The sequence below is a fragment of the Salvelinus fontinalis genome, chromosome 15 (assembly GCF_029448725.1).
Source record: "Salvelinus fontinalis isolate EN_2023a chromosome 15, ASM2944872v1, whole genome shotgun sequence".
NCBI lineage: Eukaryota > Metazoa > Chordata > Actinopteri > Salmoniformes > Salmonidae > Salvelinus > Salvelinus fontinalis.
Genome location: NC_074679.1, coordinates 3,520,026 through 3,539,616, shown reverse-complemented (window position 1 = coordinate 3,539,616; position 19,591 = coordinate 3,520,026). Strand labels below are relative to the sequence as shown.

The following is a 19,591-nucleotide window of genomic DNA, read 5'->3' as shown; positions in this document are numbered from 1 at the left end:
GGTTGAATACTTATTGACTCAAGACATTTCAGCTTTTTCATTTGTAATTAATTTGTAAACATTTCTAAAAAATAAATAATAATAATTAGACTTTGTGTTATTGGGTATTGTGTGTGTGTGTGTGTGACACAATCTTTTAATTTCAAGCTGTAACACAACAAAATGTGGACAAAGTCAAGGGCTGTGAATACTTTCTGAGGACGTTAAACGTTTTACATCTGTATGCTAAAGGTACCATAACTTTTCTTCTAATAGATTTAAAAGTGAGTAGTTACGTTGACGTCATCGTTTCTCAGCCCGGCCTTATAGATTTGGCCCTTCATTCACTATAATACACTGTTTCATTCCATCTCGCTCTCTCGCTCTCTCACTCTCTCTCTCTCTGTCTCTCTGTTTCTCGCTCTCTCCTTCCCTACAATAACTGACTGTCTCTCTCTCTCTCTCTCCTTCCCTATTATAACCCACTGTCTCTCTCTCTCTCTCTCTCTCTCTCTCTCTCTCTCTCTCTCTCTCTCTCTCTCTCTCTCTCTCTCTCTCTCTCTCTCTCTCTCTCTCCTTCCCTATTATAACCCACTGTTTCTCTCTCTCTCCTTCCCCAGGCGCCGGCGCCAGCCCCAACCATCAGATCCACACTGCGACTAAACGTAAGAAGCTGTCCAATGTCGACAGCGTCTTCAACAAGTTTGGAGAGGAGGAGGCCGACGAGGCGCCTCGTAAACGTAAGCTGGTTCCGCTGGACTACGGTGAGGACGATAAGAGTTTGGGTCTGGACGGGGCAGAGGTACCTGGAGGGAAGGGAGGACCAAACACAGAGGAGAAACGGAGACACATCAGGAGTCTGATTGAGAAGATCCCTACGGCCAGACCGGAACTGTTTAACTACCCTCTGGACTGGACTGCTGTGGACTCGGTAAGGAGGATGAGGGGGCAGTGGAGAGAGGAGGGGAGAGAGAGAGAGGAGGGGAGAGAGAGAGAGGAGGGGAGAGAGAGAGAGGAGGGGAGAGAGAGAGAGGAGGGGAGAGAGAGAGAGGAGGGGAGAGAGAGAGAGGAGGGGAGAGAGAGAGAGGAGGGGAGAGAGAGAGAGAGAGGAGGGGAGAGAGAGAGAGGGAGGAGGGGAGAGAGAGAGAGGGAGGAGGGGAGAGAGAGAGAGGGAGGAGGGGAGAGAGAGAGAGGGAGGAGGGGAGAGAGAGAGAGGGAGGAGGGGAGAGAGAGAGGGAGGAGGGGAGAGAGAGAGGGAGGAGGGGAGAGAGAGAGAGAGAGGAGGGGGAGAGAGAGAGAGAGAGGAGGGGAGAGAGAGAGAGAGAGGAGGGGAGAGAGAGAGAGGAGGGGAGAGAGAGAGAGAGGAGGGGGAGAGAGAGAGGAGGGGAGAGAGAGAGAGAGAGGAGGGGAGAGAGAGAGAGAGAGAGGAGGGGAGAGAGAGAGAGAGAGAGGAGGGGAGAGAGAGAGAGAGAGGAGGGGAGAGAGAGAGAGAGAGGAGGGGAGAGAGAGAGAGAGAGGAGGGGAGAGAGAGAGGGAGAGGAGGGGAGAGAGAGGGGGAGAGGAGGGGAGAGAGAGAGGAGGGGGAGAGAGAGAGAGAGAGAGGAGGGGAGAGAGAGAGAGAGAGAGAGGAGGGGAGAGAGAGAGAGAGAGGGAGGGGAGAGAGGAGAGAGAGGGAGGGGAGAGAGAGAGAGAGGAGGGGAGAGAGAGAGAGAGAGGAGGGGAGAGAGAGAGAGAGAGAGAGGAGGGGAAGAGAGAGAGAGAGAGAGGAGGGGAGAGTGAGAGAGAGAGAGGAGGGGAGAGAGAGAGAGAGAGAGGAGGGGAGAGAGAGAGAGAGAGAGAGAGAGGAGGGGAGAGAGTGAGAGAGAGGAGGGTGAGAGTGAGAGTGAGAGAGTGAGAGGTGGGGAGTGAGAGAGTGTGAGAGGAGGGGAGAGAGAGAGAGAGAGAGGAGGGGAGAGTGTGAGAGAGTGAGGAGGGGAGTGAGAGAGAGTGAGAGGAGGGGTGAGAGAGAGAGGAGAGGTGGAGGGAGTGAGAGAGAGAGAGGAGGGGAGAGAGGAGGGAGAGGAGGGGAGAGAGGAGAGGAGGGAGGAGATGGGGGTGAGGGAGGGGGTGAGGAGAGGAGGAGAGAGGAGAGGAGGGGAGAGGTGGTGAGTGTAGGGTGGAGAGTGAGGAGAGAGAGGACAGAGGAGTGAGAAGGAGGGGGAGTGAGTGTGGGAGGGGAGTGAGTGAGGGGGGGAGAGAGTGAGGGAGGGGAGGGGAGAGTGGGTGGGGAGGTGGAGAGAGGGAGGGGAGGGGAGAGAGGGACAGAGGAGAGAGAGGGACAGAGGAGAGAGGGACAGAGGAGGGAGGGACAGAGGAGAGAGAGGACAGAGGAGAGGAGAGAGGACAGGGGAGAGAGAGAGGACAGGGGAGAGAGAGAGGACAGGGGAGAGAGAGAGAGGACAGGGGAGAGAGAGAGAGAGAGAGAGAGAGGAGGGGAGAGAGAGAGAGAGAGAGGAGGGGAGAGAGAGAGAGAGAGAGGAGGGGAGAGAGAGAGTGAGAGGAGGGGAGAGAGAGAGAGAGGAGGGGAGAGAGAGAGAGAGGAGGGGAGAGAGAGAGAGAGGAGGGGAGAGAGAGAGAGAGGAGGGGAGAGAGAGAGAGAGGAGGGGAGAGAGAGAGAGAGGAGGGGGAGAGAGAGAGAGAGGAGGGGAGCGAGAGAGAGAGAGAGAGGGAGAGGAGGGGAGAGAGAGAGGAGAGGAGATGGGGAGAGGGAGGGGAGAGGAGAGGAGATGGGGAGAAGGAGGGGAGAGGAGGAGAGAGAGGACAGAGGAGAGAGAGGACAGAGGAGAGAGAGGACAGAGGAGAGAGAGGACAGAGGAGAGAGAGGACAGAGAGAGAGAGGAGGGGAGAGAGAGAGAGGAGGACAGAGAGAGAGAGGAGGACAGAGAGAGAGAGGAGGACAGAGAGAGAGAGGAGGACAGAGAGAGAGAGGAGGACAGAGAGAGAGAGGAGGACAGAGAGAGAGAGGAGGACAGAGAGAGAGAGGAGGACAGAGAGAGAGGAGGACAGAGAGAGAGGAGGACAGAGAGAGAGGGAGGGGAGGGGAGAGAGGACAGAGGAGAGAGAGGACAGAGGAGAGAGAGGACAGAGGAGAGAGAGGACAGAGGAGAGAGAGGACAGGGGAGAGAGAGAGGACAGGGGAGAGAGAGAGGACAGGGGAGAGAGAGAGGACAGGGGAGAGAGAGAGGACAGGGGAGAGAGAGAGGACAGGGGAGAGAGAGAGGACAGGGGAGAGAGAGAGGACAGGGGAGGAGAGAGAGGACAGGGGAGAGAGAGAGGACAGGGGAGAGAGAGAGAGGACAGGGGAGAGAGAGAGAGGGGACAGGGGAGAGAGAGAGGGGACAGGGGAGAGAGAGAGGGGACAGGGGAGAGAGAGAGAGGACAGGGGAGAGAGAGAGGACAGGGGAGAGAGAGAGGACAGGGGAGAGAGAGAGGACAGGGGAGAGAGAGAGGAGAGCGAGGGGAGAGAGAGAGGACAGGGGAGAGAGAGAGGAGAGAGAGAGGGGAGAGAGAGGAGAGAGAGAGGGGAGAGAGAGGGGAGAGAGAGGGGAGAGAGAGGAGAGGAGGGGAGAGAGAGGAGATGAGAAGAGGGGAGAGAGGAGATGAGAAGAGGGGAGAGAGGAGATGAGATGAGGGGAGAGAGGAGATGAGATGAGGGGAGAGAGGAGATGAGATGAGGGGAGAGAGGAGATGAGATGAGGGGGAGAGAGGAGATGAGATGAGGGGAGAGAGGAGATGAGATGAGGGGAGAGAGGAGATGAGATGAGGGGAGAGAGGAGATGAGATGAGGGGAGAGAGGAGATGAGATGAGGGGAGAGAGGAGATGAGATGAGGGGAGAGAGGAGATGAGATGAGGGGAGAGAGGAGATGAGATGAGGGGAGAGAGGAGATGAGATGAGGGGAGAGAGGAGATGAGATGAGGGGAGAGAGGAGATGAGATGAGGGGAGAGAGGAGATGAGATGAGGGGAGAGAGGAGATGAGATGAGGGGAGAGAGGAGATGAGATGAGGGGAGAGAGGAGATGAGATGAGGGGAGAGAGGAGATGAGATGAGGGGAGAGAGGAGATGAGGGGAGAGGGAGATGAGTAGAGTTGGGGAGAGGAGAGCGAAGAGAGTTGAGGAGAGAGGAGACCTGGTCTTATGGATAGATTATGGGGATTTACATCAACAGACTCATTTAGGAGGAACTCTTCTAGCCTGGTCCCTGATCTGTTTATCATTTCAACTCCCAATAGATTTCCCCCCCCACCATTCACTAGTGACAAGGAGTGGAATGATAGCACAAACAGACTGGTACCCAGGCTAGAGCTCTTTTCCCTAAATATAGAGTGATGGATTCTGGGTCCTAAACTTGAAATAGGGTTTATTATCAGGTATTCTATTGAAATATTGAGTGCTATGGTTTTGAGTGTCTACACCAGAGGTTAATGGGTATCTGTAGGAGGAAGTGTGTGAAACTAAGCTTGGAATGTACTGAGAGTGTTTGAGAGAACGATCACACAAGGCAGGCATTGATAAGGGGAGAGAGTCATGGATTAGTGATGAACGGGGGTGGGGGGTCGAGTTTAGGTCACGTTTAAGGGAGAAGGAACAGTTTATTGTCCGTATCACTTTAACTTCCTGCCTAGCAGTAAAGATGCAATGTTTAGCGAGGGGGAGGTGACTCCACCCCAAAGTGGGGTACGTATACCACCACTATAGTAAACATGTTAATAGAGGAGGAGGTGACTCCACCCCAAAGTGGGGTACGTATACCACCACTATAGTAAACATGTTAATAGAGGAGGAGGTGACTCCACCCCAAAGTGGGGTACGTATACCACCACTATAGTAACCATGTTTATAGAGGAGGAGGAGGTGACTCCACCCCAAAGTGGGGTACGTATACCACCACTATAGTAACCATGTTTATAGAGGAGGAGGTGACTCCACCCCAAAGTGGGGTACGTATACCACCACTATAGTAACCATGTTTATAGAGGAGGAGGAGGTGACTCCACCCCAAAGTGGGGTACGTATACCACCACTATAGTAAACATGTTATAGAGGAGGAGGAGGTGACTCCACCCCAAAGTGGGGTACGTATACCACCACTATAGTAAACATGTTTATAGAGGAGGAGGAGGTGACTCCACCCCAAAGTGGGGTACGTATACCACCACTATAGTAACCATGTTTATAGAGGAGGAGGTGACTCCACCCCAAAGTGGGGGTACGTATACCACCACTATAGTAAACATGTTTTTGTCGACTCGGCTGTTCGATAGAGAAGTTGACCCTGAAAGTTGTGTTATAATCTCTTTTAGTTACGCTTTGTAGGTTTCGTATTTATACTTTGTCGTTCCCGAGGTCTGGAATAAAGTCTCTCGTTTGTAAATTAGAGTTTGGATGCAGTCGGACTGCGAGACGAATTACTCTTATTTTCTTCTTCGTCTTGTCCCGGAGAATCTTGTCGGAGATGTGCTCTCTCCCCTTTTACATTTCCGAGGCGCCGCGGCGAACCATTTAATCGCACCGGTATGAATTTGGCGTGTGTGTTATGTAAAAGGGGGTAAAAAAATAAATAAAAATGGTGTCGGGAGTTGGGACTGTATTTCCCGTTTCTCTTTTTAAAACACACCAAGTCTACCACCTTTGTTCTTCTCCTCAGACTCTGATGGACCGTCGCATCAGACCTTGGATCAACAAGAAGATTATAGAATATATCGGAGAGGAGGAAGCTACGCTAGTCGACTTTGTTTGTTCGAAGGTGAGTCGTACTCGTCTGTCTGCACTAACTGTATGTGGCTCAGAGAGTCTGTTAAATGACTCCCTACTGTATGTGGCTCAGAGAGTCTGTTAAATGACTCCCTACTGTAGTGGCTCTGGATCAGAGAGTCTGCTAAATGACTCACTACTGTAGTGGCTCTGGATCAGAGAGTCTGCTAAATGACTCACTACTGTAGTGGCTCTGGATCAGAGAGTCTGCTAAATGACTCACTACTGTAGTGGCTCTGGATCAGAGAGTCTGCTAAATGACTCACTACTGTAGTGGCTCTGGATCAGAGAGTCTGCTAAATGACTCACTACTGTAGTGGCTCTAGATCAGAGAGTCTGCTAAATGACTCCCTACTGTAGTGGCTCTAGATAAGAGAGTCTGCTAAATGACTCCCTACTGTAGTGACTCTGGATCAGAGAGTCTGTTAAATGACTCCCTACTGTAGTGGCTCTGGATCAGAGAGTCTGCTAAATGACTCCCTACTGTAGTGGCTCTAGATAAGAGAGTCTGCTAAATGACTCCCTACTGTAGTGACTCTGGATCAGAGAGTCTGCTAAATGACTCCCTACTGTAGTGGCTCTAGATCAGAGAGTCTGCTAAATGACTCACTACTGTAGTGACTCTGGATCAGAGAGTCTACTAAATGACTCCCTACTGTAGTGGCTCTAGATAAGAGAGTCTGCTAAATGACTCACTACTGTAGTGGCTCTGGATCAGAGAGTCTACTAAATGACTCCCTACTGTAGTGACTCTGGATCAGAGAGTCTGCTAAATGACTCACTACTGTAGTGGCTCAGGATCAGAGAGTCTGTTAAATGACTCCCTACTGTAGTGGCTCTGGATCAGAGAGTCTGTTAAATGACTCACTACTGTAGTGGCTCTGGATCAGAGAGTCTGTTAAATGACTCCCTACTGTAGTGGCTCTGGATCAGAGAGTCTGTTAAATGACTCCCTACTGTAGTGGCTCTGGATCAGAGAGTCTGCTAAATGACTCACTACTGTAGTGGCTCTGGATCAGAGAGTCTGTTAAATGACTCACTACTGTAAGTGGCTCTGGATCAGAGAGTCTGCTAAATGACTCACTACTGTAGTGGCTCTGGATCAGAGAGTCTGCTAAATGACTCACTACTGTAGTGGCTCTGGATCAGAGAGTCTGTTAAATGACTCCCTACTGTAGTGGCTCTGGATCAGAGAGTCTGTTAAATGACTCCCTACTGTAGTGGCTCTGGATCAGAGAGTCTACTAAATGACTCACTACTGTAGTGGCTCTGGATCAGAGAGTCTGCTAAATGACTCACTACTGTAGTGGCTCTGGATCAGAGAGTCTGTTAAATGACTCCCTACTGTAGTGGCTCTGGATCAGAGAGTCTGCTAAATGACTCACTACTGTAGTGGCTCTGGATCAGAGCGTCTGCTAAATGACTCACTACTGTAATGGCTCTAGATCAGAGAGTCTGCTAAATGACTCACTACTGTAGTGGCTCTGGATCAGAGAGTCTGTTAAATGACTCCCTACTGTAGTGGCTCTGGATCAGAGAGTCTGCTAAATGACTCACTACTGTAGTGACTCTAGATCAGAGAGTCTGCTAAATGACTCACTACTGTAGTGGCTCTGGATCAGAGAGTCTGCTAAATGACTCCCTACTGTAAGTGGCTCTGGATCAGAGAGTCTACTAAATGACTCCCTACTGTAGTGACTCTGGATCAGAGAGTCTGCTAAATGACTCACTACTGTAGTGGCTCTGGATCAGAGAGTCTGCTAAATGACTCACTACTGTAGTGGCTCTGGATCAGAGAGTCTGTTAAATGACTCACTACTGTAGTGGCTCTAGATAAGAGAGTCTGCTAAATGACTCACTACTGTAGTGGCTCTGGATCAGAGAGTCTGCTAAATGACTCACTACTGTAGTGGCTCTGGATCAGAGAGTCTGCTAAATGACTCACTACTGTAGTGACTCTGGATCAGAGAGTCTGCTAAATGACTCACTACTGTAGTGGCTCTGGATCAGAGAGTCTACTAAATGACTCCCTACTGTAAGTGACTCTGGATCAGAGAGTCTGCTAAATGACTCCCTACTGTAAGTGGCTCTGGATCAGAGAGTCTGCTAAATGACTCACTACTGTAGTGGCTCTGGATCAGAGAGTCTGCTAAATGACTCACTACTGTAGTGACTCTGGATCAGAGAGTCTGCTAAATGACTCACTACTGTAGTGACTCTGGATCAGAGAGTCTGCTAAATGACTCACTACTGTAGTGGCTCTGGATCAGAGAGTCTGCTAAATGACTCACTACTGTAGTGGCTCTGGATCAGAGAGTCTGCTAAATGACTCCCTACTGTAGTGGCTCTAGATAAGAGAGTCTGCTAAATGACTCACTACTGTAGTGACTCTGGATCAGAGAGTCTGTTAAATGACTCACTACTGTAGTGGCTCTGGATCAGAGAGTCTGCTAAATGACTCACTACTGTAGTGGCTCTGGATCAGAGAGTCTGTTAAATGACTCACTACTGTAGTGGCTCTGGATCAGAGAGTCTGCTAAATGACTCACTACTGTAGTGGCTCTGGATCAGAGAGTCTGCTAAATGACTCACTACTGTAGTGGCTCTGGATCAGAGAGTCTGCTAAATGACTCACTACTGTAGTGGCTCTGGATCAGAGAGTCTGCTAAATGACTCACTACTGTAGTGGCTCTGGATCAGAGAGTCTGCTAAATGACTCACTACTGTAGTGGCTCTGGATCAGAGAGTCTGCTAAATGACTCACTACTGTAGTGGCTCTGGATCAGAGAGTCTGCTAAATGACTCACTACTGTAGTGTCTCTGGATCAGAGAGTCTGCTAAATGACTCACTACTGTAGTGGCTCTGGATCAGAGAGTCTGTTGCTAAATGACTCACTACTGTAGTGGCTCTGGATCAGAGAGTCTGCTAAATGACTCACTACTGTAGTGGCTCTGGATCAGAGAGTCTGCTAAATGACTCACTATTGTAGTGACTCTAGATCAGAGAGTCTGCTAAATGACTCACTACTGTAGTGTCTCTGGATCAGAGAGTCTGCTAAATGACTCACTACTGTAGTGGCTCTGGATCAGAGAGTCTGCTAAATGACTCACTACTGTAGTGGCTCTGGATCAGAGCGTCTGCTAAATGACTCACTACTGTAGTGGCTCTAGATCAGAGAGTCTGCTAAATGACTCACTACTGTAGTGGTTCTGGATCAGAGAGTCTGCTAAATGACTCACTACTGTAGTGTCTCTGGATCAGAGAGTCTGCTAAATGACTCACTACTGTAGTGGCTCTGGATCAGAGAGTCTGCTAAATGACTCCCTACTGTAGTGGCTCTAGATCAGAGAGTCTGCTAAATGACTCACTACTGTAGTGGCTCTGGATCAGAGAGTCTGCTAAATGACTCACTACTGTAGTGGCTCTAGATCAGAGAGTCTGCTAAATGACTCACTACTGTAGTGGTTCTGGATCAGAGAGTCTGCTAAATGACTCACTACTGTAGTGTCTCTGGATCAGAGAGTCTGCTAAATGACTCACTACTGTAGTGGCTCTGGATCAGAGAGTCTGCTAAATGACTCCCTACTGTAGTGGCTCTGGATCAGAGAGTCTACTAAATGACTCACTACTGTAGTGGCTTTGGATCAGAGAGTCTGCTAAATGACTCACTACTGTAGTGGCTCTGGATCAGAGAGTCTAAATGACTATAATATTAATGGGTGGGAGAGAGAAGCTGTTAGTGTCTGGTCAGGATAAAGGAGCATGTGTTGTTTTCAGTCCTTCACATTGACCATGTAGATGCCAGGATGACGTCAAAGGTATTGGTGATTGACCCCGGTGTTTACTGCCGTTTACGTGTAACGTAACCTCTGCAGTGGGCTGTTGTGATTGTCGTCATCTGTCATGGTGTTTGACCAGTTTTGTTATGTTGTTGTCCCGAAAGGTCATGTCTCACGGTACACCGCAGGGGATCTTGGATGACGTTGCCATGGTGAGTGGATCATTAGACCATCGTTTTTAACATGGTCATAGGAACGATCTTCAAGGCTGAACCAGTTTAGTGATCGTATTTTACCACGTCTAAGCTACTTCTGGCTTGTTCAGTCTTTGAGGAATACATGTACTTGCTACAAACTGAGATGTGTAGTTGTCTCACGTAGTTATGTTAAAGATAAATGCACTTAACTGTAAGTGGATAATAGTCTGCTAAATGACATGTGAAATGTAAAAAATGATACGTAAAATCCTACATTTTGAGTTAGTTATAAAAGTGTAAAAAAACAAGACCACTCACTCATTGAATGATGTATTGTCCCTGCAGGTACAGGTACAGTACTACTATCTAGTACTACATAACCGGTATTAAGAGACGAGACCACTGACTGATGTATTGTACCTGCAGGTTCTGGACGAAGAGGCAGAGGTGTTCATAGTTAAAATGTGGAGGCTGTTGATCTACGAAACGGAGGCCAAGAAGATTGGACTGGGGAAATGAAGACTAGTACCACTACAGTACTACGATCTAGTACTACTACAGTATTACTGGTGTCAGGGACAGTTTTTCCCTCTGGCTTCAAGTCTCTTTATTTCTCTGACTGATCGACGGATCACACGGACACTTCTCACTCACTAGGGTGTCGAGGCTATGAACATGGGCCTGTTACTAGTCCCCAACCACCCTCTACCGCTCTCCAAACCCCCTTCTACCGCTCCCCGACCCCCTCTACCGCTCCCCAACCACCCTCTACCGCTCTCCAAACCCCCTCTACCGATCCCCAACCCCCCTCTACCGCTCTCCAAACCCCTTCTACCGCTCTCCAACCCCCCTCTACCGCTCTCCAAACCCCCTCTACCGCTCTCCAACCCCCCTCTACCGCTCTCCAAACCCCCTCTACCGCTCTCCAAACCCCCTCTACCGCTCTCCAATCCCCCTCTACCGCTCACCAAGCCACCTCTACCACTCACCAAACCCCCTCTAACCACTCACCAAACCCCCCTCTACCCACTCTCCAAACCCCCCTACTAACCCGCTCCCCAATCCCCTTCTACCGCTCACCAATCCCCTTCTACCGCTCACCAATCCCCTTCTACCGCTCACCAAACCCCCCTCTACCGCTCACCAAACCCCCTCTACCGCTCACCAAACCCCCTCTACCGCTCACCAAACCCCCTCTACCGCTCACCAAACCCCCTCTACCGCTCACCAAACCCCCTCTACCGCTCACCAAACCCCCTCTACCGCTCCCCAACCCCCTCTACCGCTCACCAAGCCCCCTCTACCACTTACCAAACCCCCTCTACCTCTCCACAAAACCCCATTCCATCAGTAAAGATCAACAGCTGCTGTCTGTGTGTGTCTGCAAGAGAGAGTTTGACTGTGTTGAATGTGAAAGTGCCCACAGAGGCTTCACTGCATGGTATCCAAATGGTTTGTTTCTAAGCTGGTGGGAGAGAGCCTGTCAAAACCAGCTCAGCTGTGTGTTTTTACCCATGCTTATTTTGTCTGCTCCACTGCGCCTCACTGACACATTGGGCTTTATGGTTTAGTATTGTCAGGGAGGTATCTTATCTCCTTGGTACCGTCTGATTGGAGGATTCGCTCCACTGTGTGATCTAATGATGAAATTAAAGAAGCTTTTAAAATAAAAAAAAAATGAAGTGTTCAATTTGTTCAAACTGAACATGTAGAAATAAGATGTCAGTATTGGATGTAATTATTTCGTTTTCTGTTTTTCACTGAAGGATAGAGTTGAATGAACCTCGTAACATTGCACCAATACCCTAGTTACGTACTCTTAATTACCCCAATACCATAGTTACGCACTCTTAATTACCCCAATACCATAGTTACGCACTCTTAATTACTCCCAATACCCTGGTTACGTACTCTTAATTACTCCAATAGCCTAGTTACGTACTCTTAATTACTCCAATACCATAGTTACGTACTCTTAATTACCCCAATACCCTAGTTACGTACTCTTAATTACCCCAATACCCTAGTTACGTACTCTTAATTACTCCAATACCCTGGTTACGTACTCTTAATTACCCCAATACCATAGTTACGCACTCTTAATTACTCCAATACCATAGTTACGTACTCTTAATTACTCCAATACCCTAGTTACGTACTCTTAATTACTCCAATACCATAGTTACGTACTCTTAATTACTCCAATACCATAGTTACGTACTCTTAATTACCCCAATACCCTAGTTACGTACTCTTAATTACCCCAATACCCTAGTTACGTACTCTTAATTACTCCAATACCCTGGTTACGTACTCTTAATTACCCCAATACCATAGTTACGCACTCTTAATTACTCCAATACCATAGTTACGTACTCTTAATTACTCCAATACCCTAGTTACGTACTCTTAATTACCCCAATACCATAGTTACGTACTCTTAATTACTCCAATACCCTAGTTACGTACTCTTAATTACTCCAATACCCTAGTTACGTACTCTTAATTACTCCAATACCCTGGTTACGTACTCTTAATTACTCCAATAACCCTAGTTACGTACTCTTAATTACTCCAATACCATAGTTACGTACTCTTAATTACTCCAATACCATAGTTATGTACTCTTAATTACTCCAATACCCTAGTTACGTACTCTTAATTACTCCAATACCATAGTTACGTACTCTTAATTACTCCAATACCATAGTTACGTACTCTTAATTACTCCAATACCCTGGTTACGTACTCTTAATTACTCCAATACCATAGTTACGTACTCTTAATTACCCCAATACCATAGTTACGTACTCTTAATTACTCCAATAGCCTAGTTACGTACTCTTAATTACCCCAATACCATAGTTACGTACTCTTAATTACTCCAATACCCTGGTTACGTACTCTTAATTACTCCAATACCATAGTTACGTACTCTTAATTACTCCAATAGCCTAGTTACGTACTCTTAATTACCCCAATACCATAGTTACGTACTCTTAATTACTCCAATAGCCTAGTTACGTACTCTTAATTACTCCAATACCCTGGTTACGTACTCTTAATTACTCCAATACCATAGTTACGTACTCTTAATTACTCCAATAGCCTAGTTACGTACTCTTAATTACCCCAATACCATAGTTACGTACTCTTAATTACTCCAATAGCCTAGTTACGTACTCTTAATTACCCCAATACCATAGTTACGTACTCTTAATTACTCCAATACCCTAGTTACGTACTCTTAATTACTCCCAATACCCTAGTTACGTACTCTTAATTACCCCAATACCATAGTTACGTACTCTTAATTACTCCAATACCCTGGTTACGTACTCTTAATTACTCCAATACCCTGGTTACGTACTCTTAATTACCCCAATACCATAGTTACGTACTCTTAATTACTCCAATACCCTAGTTACGTACTCTTAATTACTCCCAATACCCTAGTTACGTACTCTTAATTACCCCAATACCATAGTTACGTACTCTTAATTACTCCAATACCCTGGTTACGTACTCTTAATTACTCCAATACCCTGGTTACGTACTCTTAATTACTCCAATACCCTAGTTACGTACTCTTAATTACTCCAATACCCTGGTTACGTACTCTTAATTACTCCAATACCCTAGTTACGTACTCTTAATTACTCCAATACCCTGGTTACGTACTCTTAATTACTCCAATACCCTGGTTACGTACTCTTAATTACTCCAATACCCTAGTTACGTACTCTTAATTACTCCAATAGCCTGGTTACGTACTCTTAATTACTCCAATACCCTGGTTACGTACTCTTAATTACTCCAATAGCCTGGTTACGCACTCTTAATTACTCCAATAGCCTGGTTACGCACTCTTAATTACTCCAATAACCCTAGTTACGTACTCTTAATTACTCCAATAGCCTGGTTACGCACTCTTAATTACGCCTCTCTCGGACGATCTGAAGTCTTTCATTTGTGATGATTCAAATGCAGCGTTATTTCACGACTGTTTGAGAATGAAGATCACAAGGTGTTTAAACCCTATCTACGGAGACTAAAGGTCCAGTGGCCAGTCTGACCCCCCCCCCCCCTCACTACTAACAGTGTTTAAACCCTATCTACGGAGACTAAAGATCCAGTGGCCAGTCTGACCCCCCCTCACTACTAACAGTGTTTTAAACCCTATCTACGGGGACTAAAGATCCAGTGGCCAGTCTGACCCCCCCCCCCCCCCCCCCCCACTACTAACAGTGTTTAAACCCTATCTACGGGGACTAAAGATCCAGTGGCCAGTCTGACCCCCCCCCCCCCCCCCCCCCCCCTCACTACTAACAGTGTTTAAACCCTATCTACGGAGACTAAAGATCCAGTGGCCAGTCTGACCCCCCCCCCCCCTCACTACTAACAGTGTTTAAACCCTATCTACGGAGACTAAAGATCCAGTGGCCAGTCTGACCCCCCCCCCCTCACTACTAACAGTGTTTAAACCCTATCTACGGAGACTAAAGATCCAGTGGTCAGTCTGACCCCCCCCCCTCACTAACAGTTTATAATATAGGTCACGTATGTGCAAGTTTTCAAACACACTGAAACAGAACCATACCAAAGAGTACTGAACATAAACACCAGAAGTCATATAACTATAACACTATATTCACTTTTCTTTTTATAATAATGACTAGAATTCACTGTTTGAAACATTTATTAAACAATGAACATCAGTCGTTCCACTTTGATCACGGTGTGTCATCCAGGGAGGATAATTGTCATCCAGAAGGGGGCGCTGTTTCTGTGCTTTTTAGAGCTCAGTGATTAGAAAGACAGGGAATCAGATCACCACCCTATATCATGTTGTTGTTCGTGTCTGTGTTGTCCGTCTGAGGGCTGATGCGTTCAAATTTACACACAGAGCTATGGAGGCAAGGACTGACCATCCACGATGTCACAATTATAGTTATAGGTCCAGGTTGGGGCTCTGTAGAGGGGAAGGGTCCAGGTTGGGGCTCTGTAGAGGGGAAGGGTCCAGGTTGGGGCTCTGTAGAGGGGAAGGGTCCAGGTTGGGGCTCTGTAGAGGGGAATGGTCCAGGTTGGGGCTCTGTAGAGGGGAAGGGTCCAGGTTGGGGCCCTGTGGAGGGGAAGGGGCCAGGTTGGGGCTCTGTGGAGGGGAAGGGTCCAGGTTGGGGCTCTGTAGAGGGGAATGGTCCAGGTTGGGGCTCTGTGGAGGGGAAGGGTCCAGGTTGGGGCTCTGTGGAGGGGAAGGGTCCAGGTTGGGGCTCTGTGGAGGGGAAGGGTCCAGGTTGGGGCCCTGTGGAGGGGAAGGGTCCAGGTTGGGGCCCTGTGGAGGGGAAGGGTCCAGGTTGGGGCCCTGTAGAGGGGAAGGGGCCAGGTTGGGGCTCTGTGGAGGGGAAGGGTCCATTTTGGGCTCTGTGGAGGGGAAGGGTCCCTTTTGGGCTCTGTGGAGGGGAAGGGTTGAGGTTGGGGCCCTGTGGAGGGGAAGGGTCCAGGTTGGGGCCCTGTGGAGGGGAAGGGTCCAGGTTGGGGCCCTGTGGAGGGGAAGGGTCCAGGTTGGGGCCCTGTGGAGGGGAAGGGTCCAGGTTGGGGCCCTGTGGAGGGGAAGGGTCCAGGTTGGGGCCCTGTGGAGGGGAAGGGTCCAGGTTGGGGCCCTGTGGAGGGGAAGGGTCCAGGTTGGGGCCCTGTGGAGGGGAAGGGTCCAGGTTGGGGCCCTGTGGAGGGGAAGGGTCCAGGTTGGGGCCCTGTGGAGGGGAAGGGTCCAGGTTGGGGCTCTGTAGAGGGGAAGGGTCCAGGTTGGGGCCCTGTGGAGGGGAAGGGTCCAGGTTGGGGCTCTGTAGAGGGGAAGGGTCCAGGTTGGGGCCCTGTGGAGGGGAAGGGTCCAGGTTGGGGCCCTGTGGAGGGGAAGGGTCCAGGTTGGGGCCCTGTGGAGGGGAAGGGTCCAGGTTGAGGCCCTGTGGAGGGGAAGGGTCCAGGTTGGGGCCCTGTGGAGGGGAAGGGTCCAGGTTGGGGCCCTGTGGAGGGGAAGGGTCCAGGTTGGGGCCCTGTGGAGGGGAAGGGTCCAGGTTGGGGCCCTGTGGAGGGGAAGGGTCCAGGTTGGGGCCCTGTGGAGGGGAAGGGTCCAGGTTGGGGCCCTGTGGAGGGGAAGGGTCCAGGTTGGGGCCCTGTGGAGGGGAAGGGTCCAGGTTGGGGCCCTGTGGAAGGGAAGGGTCCAGGTTGGGGCCCTGTGGAGGGGAAGGGTCCAGGTTGGGGCCCTGTGGAGGGGAAGGGTCCAGGTTGGGGCCCTGTGGAGGGGCACTAGTTTAAAACCTGGAACACTTGGAGCCAGTTTCCAGCATTCAGATTAAAAACCCAGTGCTGCATGGACTAAAAAGCACTTTCAATTTATAATCTCCATTGAAGGTGCTTTTTCAGTCCAGGACTGGTCTTAATTAACCTGCGTCTTGGAAACTGTCCCTTTAACTCTGAACCGCCAAACAGACTCCAACAGCCCTTAGGTCTTCTGCATCTATGGAAAAGGACTGTCATCATGTTTCAATAATTCCCTGTGTAAAAATCGATGGGACTCTCATCAAGAATCAAAGGGACTCTCATCAAGAATCAAAGGGACTCTCATCAAGAATCAAAGGGACTCTCATCAAGAATCAAAGGGACTCATCATGAATCAAAGGGACTCATGAAGAATCAAAGGGACTGAATCTTTGTTTAGCTGCACCTGTTCAGATAGAGCTGTATAATCAAGATCATGCTTTCATTCAGGGAATGTACTATACGATCTATGTCAAGTTGAACCACTCTACCACTAAGAGGGACTGGTTGCTGTGGAGCTAAGAGGGACTGGTTGCTGTGGAGCTAAGAGGGACTGGTTGCTGTGGAGCTAAGAGGGACTGGTTGCTGTGGAGCTAAGAGGGACCCCCTCCCACACAGAGACACAGACACATTCATCTGTGAGGTCAGGTTTCTTCTCTCCTTGTAGTCAGCTACAGGTAGATTTTTCTTTAAACTGAATCAATTCAACAGTCACTCCATTGTTCTTCCACTGACAAATTGTCTTCCTACTGTACCAGATAAATTCCACTCTTAATCACTGTTTTATCAACTCATAAAAGGGGGGCTGAGTCTTTCGTGAACCTCTTGAACAATGCCTCTTGACTCTCACCAAGTCCCTACAGAATTGTCATCAGCTTGAAGAACTCAAGATTCTCCATAGGAAGCATTGGCAGTAAAGAAAATAGTCCGTACCCCTCATAACCACTAGAGGTCAGGCTAAACCTGACTGGTACTACCACTCATAACCACTAGAGGTCAGGCTAAATCTGAGACTGGTGTACTACCACTCATAACCACTAGAGGTCAGGCTAAACCTGAGACTGGTGTAGTACCACTCATAACCACTAGAGGTCAGGCTAAACCTGAGACTGGTGTAGTACCACTCATAACCACTAGAGGTCAGGCTAAACCTGAGACTGGTGTAGTACCACTCATAACCACTAGAGGTCAGGCTAAACCTGAGACTGGTGCTACCACTCAAAACCACTAGAGGTCAGGCTAAACCTGAGACTGGTGTACTACCACTCTTAACCACTAGAGGTCAGGCTAAACCTGAGACTGGTGCTACTACTCATAACCACTAGAGGTCAGGCTAAACCTGAGACTGGTTGTTACGAATCCCTTTGGCCCGACAGTCTAGGGGGGATGGTAATGGGACCCGTAACATAACTCATGCAAATTATAGTATTGAAAACGTAACAGTGAGAACAAATAACACAGACAACTTAATTACCGTCAAACACTAAATGTTTATTTATAAAACACACGGTAATGGGGGGGGAGCAGGAAAAGGGGCTGAGCTGGACCCAAGGAATGAAACAATAATCCAAAAACACCCCTAAACTAGACTAGCCTATTTCAACAAATACTAACTAACTAACCAATAAATACAGGGGGTGGTCCGCCCAGTTCTAACTAGTGTTTATATACAAAGTATTCCTACGGGTAGTGTATGCCCAAGGGCGTCTTATCTTGGTTACCCCCTTTTCCCACCATCAAGCACACTCTCAAACACCATAACAAACACAATACTCACAGGTGGGGACAAAGTGACATGTAGACGCAAAACCACACAATGAATCTACAGACATATGGCATTGACAGAGAGATTGAGCTGGGGAGAAAACAACTGACAGGGGTTTTAAACCAAGGGAAAGGGACTGTGATTGGGTAAGGGAAAAGGAGCAGGTGTCTTCCGATTAGCGACTGATTGATGACTGATTGGGGAATGATGATGGTCACCTGTGAGTAGGGGAGAAGGAGAGAAAAGAAATACATACAGGATACACACAGAACACTTGTATCTGTAACACTGGTATACTACCACTCATAACCACTAGAGGTCAGGCTATACCTGAGACTGGTGCTACCACTCATAACCACTAGAGGTCAGGCTAAACTTGAGACTGGTGCTACCACTCATAACCACTAGAGGTCAGGCTAAACCTGAGACTGGTACTACCACTCATAACCACTAGAGGTCAGGCTAAACCTGAGACTGATGTACTACCACTCATAACCACTAGAGGTCAGGCTAAACCTGAGACTGGTACTACCACTGGATCTGTTTTGTGTGTGTGTGTGTGTGTGTGTGTGTGTGTGTGTGTGTGTGTGTGTGTGTGTGTGTGTGTGTGTGTGTGTGTACACCCACTTTAGTGTGACTTTCAGATGTTATTCTTTTTAACGTGGTGACACCTGTAGTTTCCACTTCTTCAGTCATTTTTACAGGAACCAGTCATGAAGTTGCCCACTATTCTCTTATTCCAGTGTAAGTTTAACCCTCCATTAGATAACATAACACTAGTCCGCAAGGGTGACTGGTATCCTGAAGGTTTTAAAGTATTTGTTCCCTTTACAGTCCAGTATTTCTGACCAGGGCCTACAGGGAATAGGTACTGGAATAGCATACACCCCTGCAGCATCCGTAGGGCGATGGGGCCCGCGAGCTATCTGGAGTTCGGGTCGCCCAGATAGCATATTAACACGCCATAAGTTATGAAATAAATGTTTAGAATGACAGGAAATTAACGTTAAAATTGCAGATTTTTCTTTGTCTCGTGTCAAAATGTGTAGAATAGCAGGAAATTGGATCAGAGAATCTTGGAAGTCAAGACAATCCTTGGGAATTTTCTTTGTACTTTGAATGTTATTAATTTCCGATGTTGACTCTATGTCTGGAAATTCCCTTGTTCGGAGAAAAAGATCCCAATTTCAAACTCTCCGAAAAAGTTTTTAAAATAAAAAATATATTAACTGAAAAATTATCTTATGTAGTTTCTTGCAATAGCTCTCTGTGACTTTAAAGAATATTTAACTCAAAACTATGATTCTGAAAGGATTCGTCCGGAGATTTGGTCAATTGTTGTCAACTCCACTGTTCTACAACATATGCTTGAACAATGGAAGTATCGGCTGTGCAAGACCTAAGGGATAATGTTTGGTTTATTAATGTTGTTTTATGTTGTAAATCTAGAAAAACATGCCAAACTGCTAATGAAATTAGCCTTGGAGCATTTCATAGTTCTATAAAACAAAACAAAAAGAAGCTTGGAGAAGTCAATGGGTCTGGAGACAGTCTGCTGCTCCTCCAGACCCACTGACATCTCCAAGCTTATTTTTTTATACTGTCTGGTCTGTCTAGTCTGTCTGGTCTGTCTAGTCTGTCTGGTACTGTCTGGTCTGTCTGGTCTGTTGAGTCTGTCTGGTCTGTCTAGTACTGTCTGGTACTGTCTGGTACTGTCTGGTACTGTCTGTCTGGTACTGTCTGGTCTGTCTGGTCTGTCTGT

The 19,591-nt window shown here is 48.1% G+C and overlaps 2 protein-coding genes across 3 annotated transcripts in view; one reads left to right on the top strand and one right to left on the bottom strand.

The window, feature by feature from the left end:
* LOC129811275 (RNA-binding protein 25-like) overlaps positions 1-10,763 on the top strand; it is a 47,880-nt gene extending 37,117 nt beyond the window's left edge. For both annotated transcript variants that reach the window (XM_055862451.1, XM_055862450.1), the window contains exons 15-18: positions 600-910; positions 5,666-5,764; positions 9,717-9,764; positions 10,176-10,763. In XM_055862451.1, coding sequence (XP_055718426.1) covers positions 600-910; positions 5,666-5,764; positions 9,717-9,764; positions 10,176-10,268 — 551 coding nt within the window. In that variant the 3' untranslated portion in view covers positions 10,269-10,763. The remainder of the gene's footprint in view (positions 1-599; positions 911-5,665; positions 5,765-9,716; positions 9,765-10,175) is intronic.
* Positions 10,764-14,700: 3,937 nt separating this feature from the next.
* Positions 14,701-18,782, bottom strand: LOC129811220 (proline-rich protein HaeIII subfamily 1-like). Its single transcript, XM_055862379.1, has 3 exons — positions 18,702-18,782; positions 15,229-16,039; positions 14,701-15,170 (listed from the first exon to the last, which is right to left on the bottom strand). Exons 1-3 carry the CDS (start codon positions 18,780-18,782, stop codon positions 14,701-14,703), a joined length of 1,362 nt encoding a protein of 453 aa, XP_055718354.1.
* Positions 18,783-19,591: the final 809 nt, after the last annotated feature.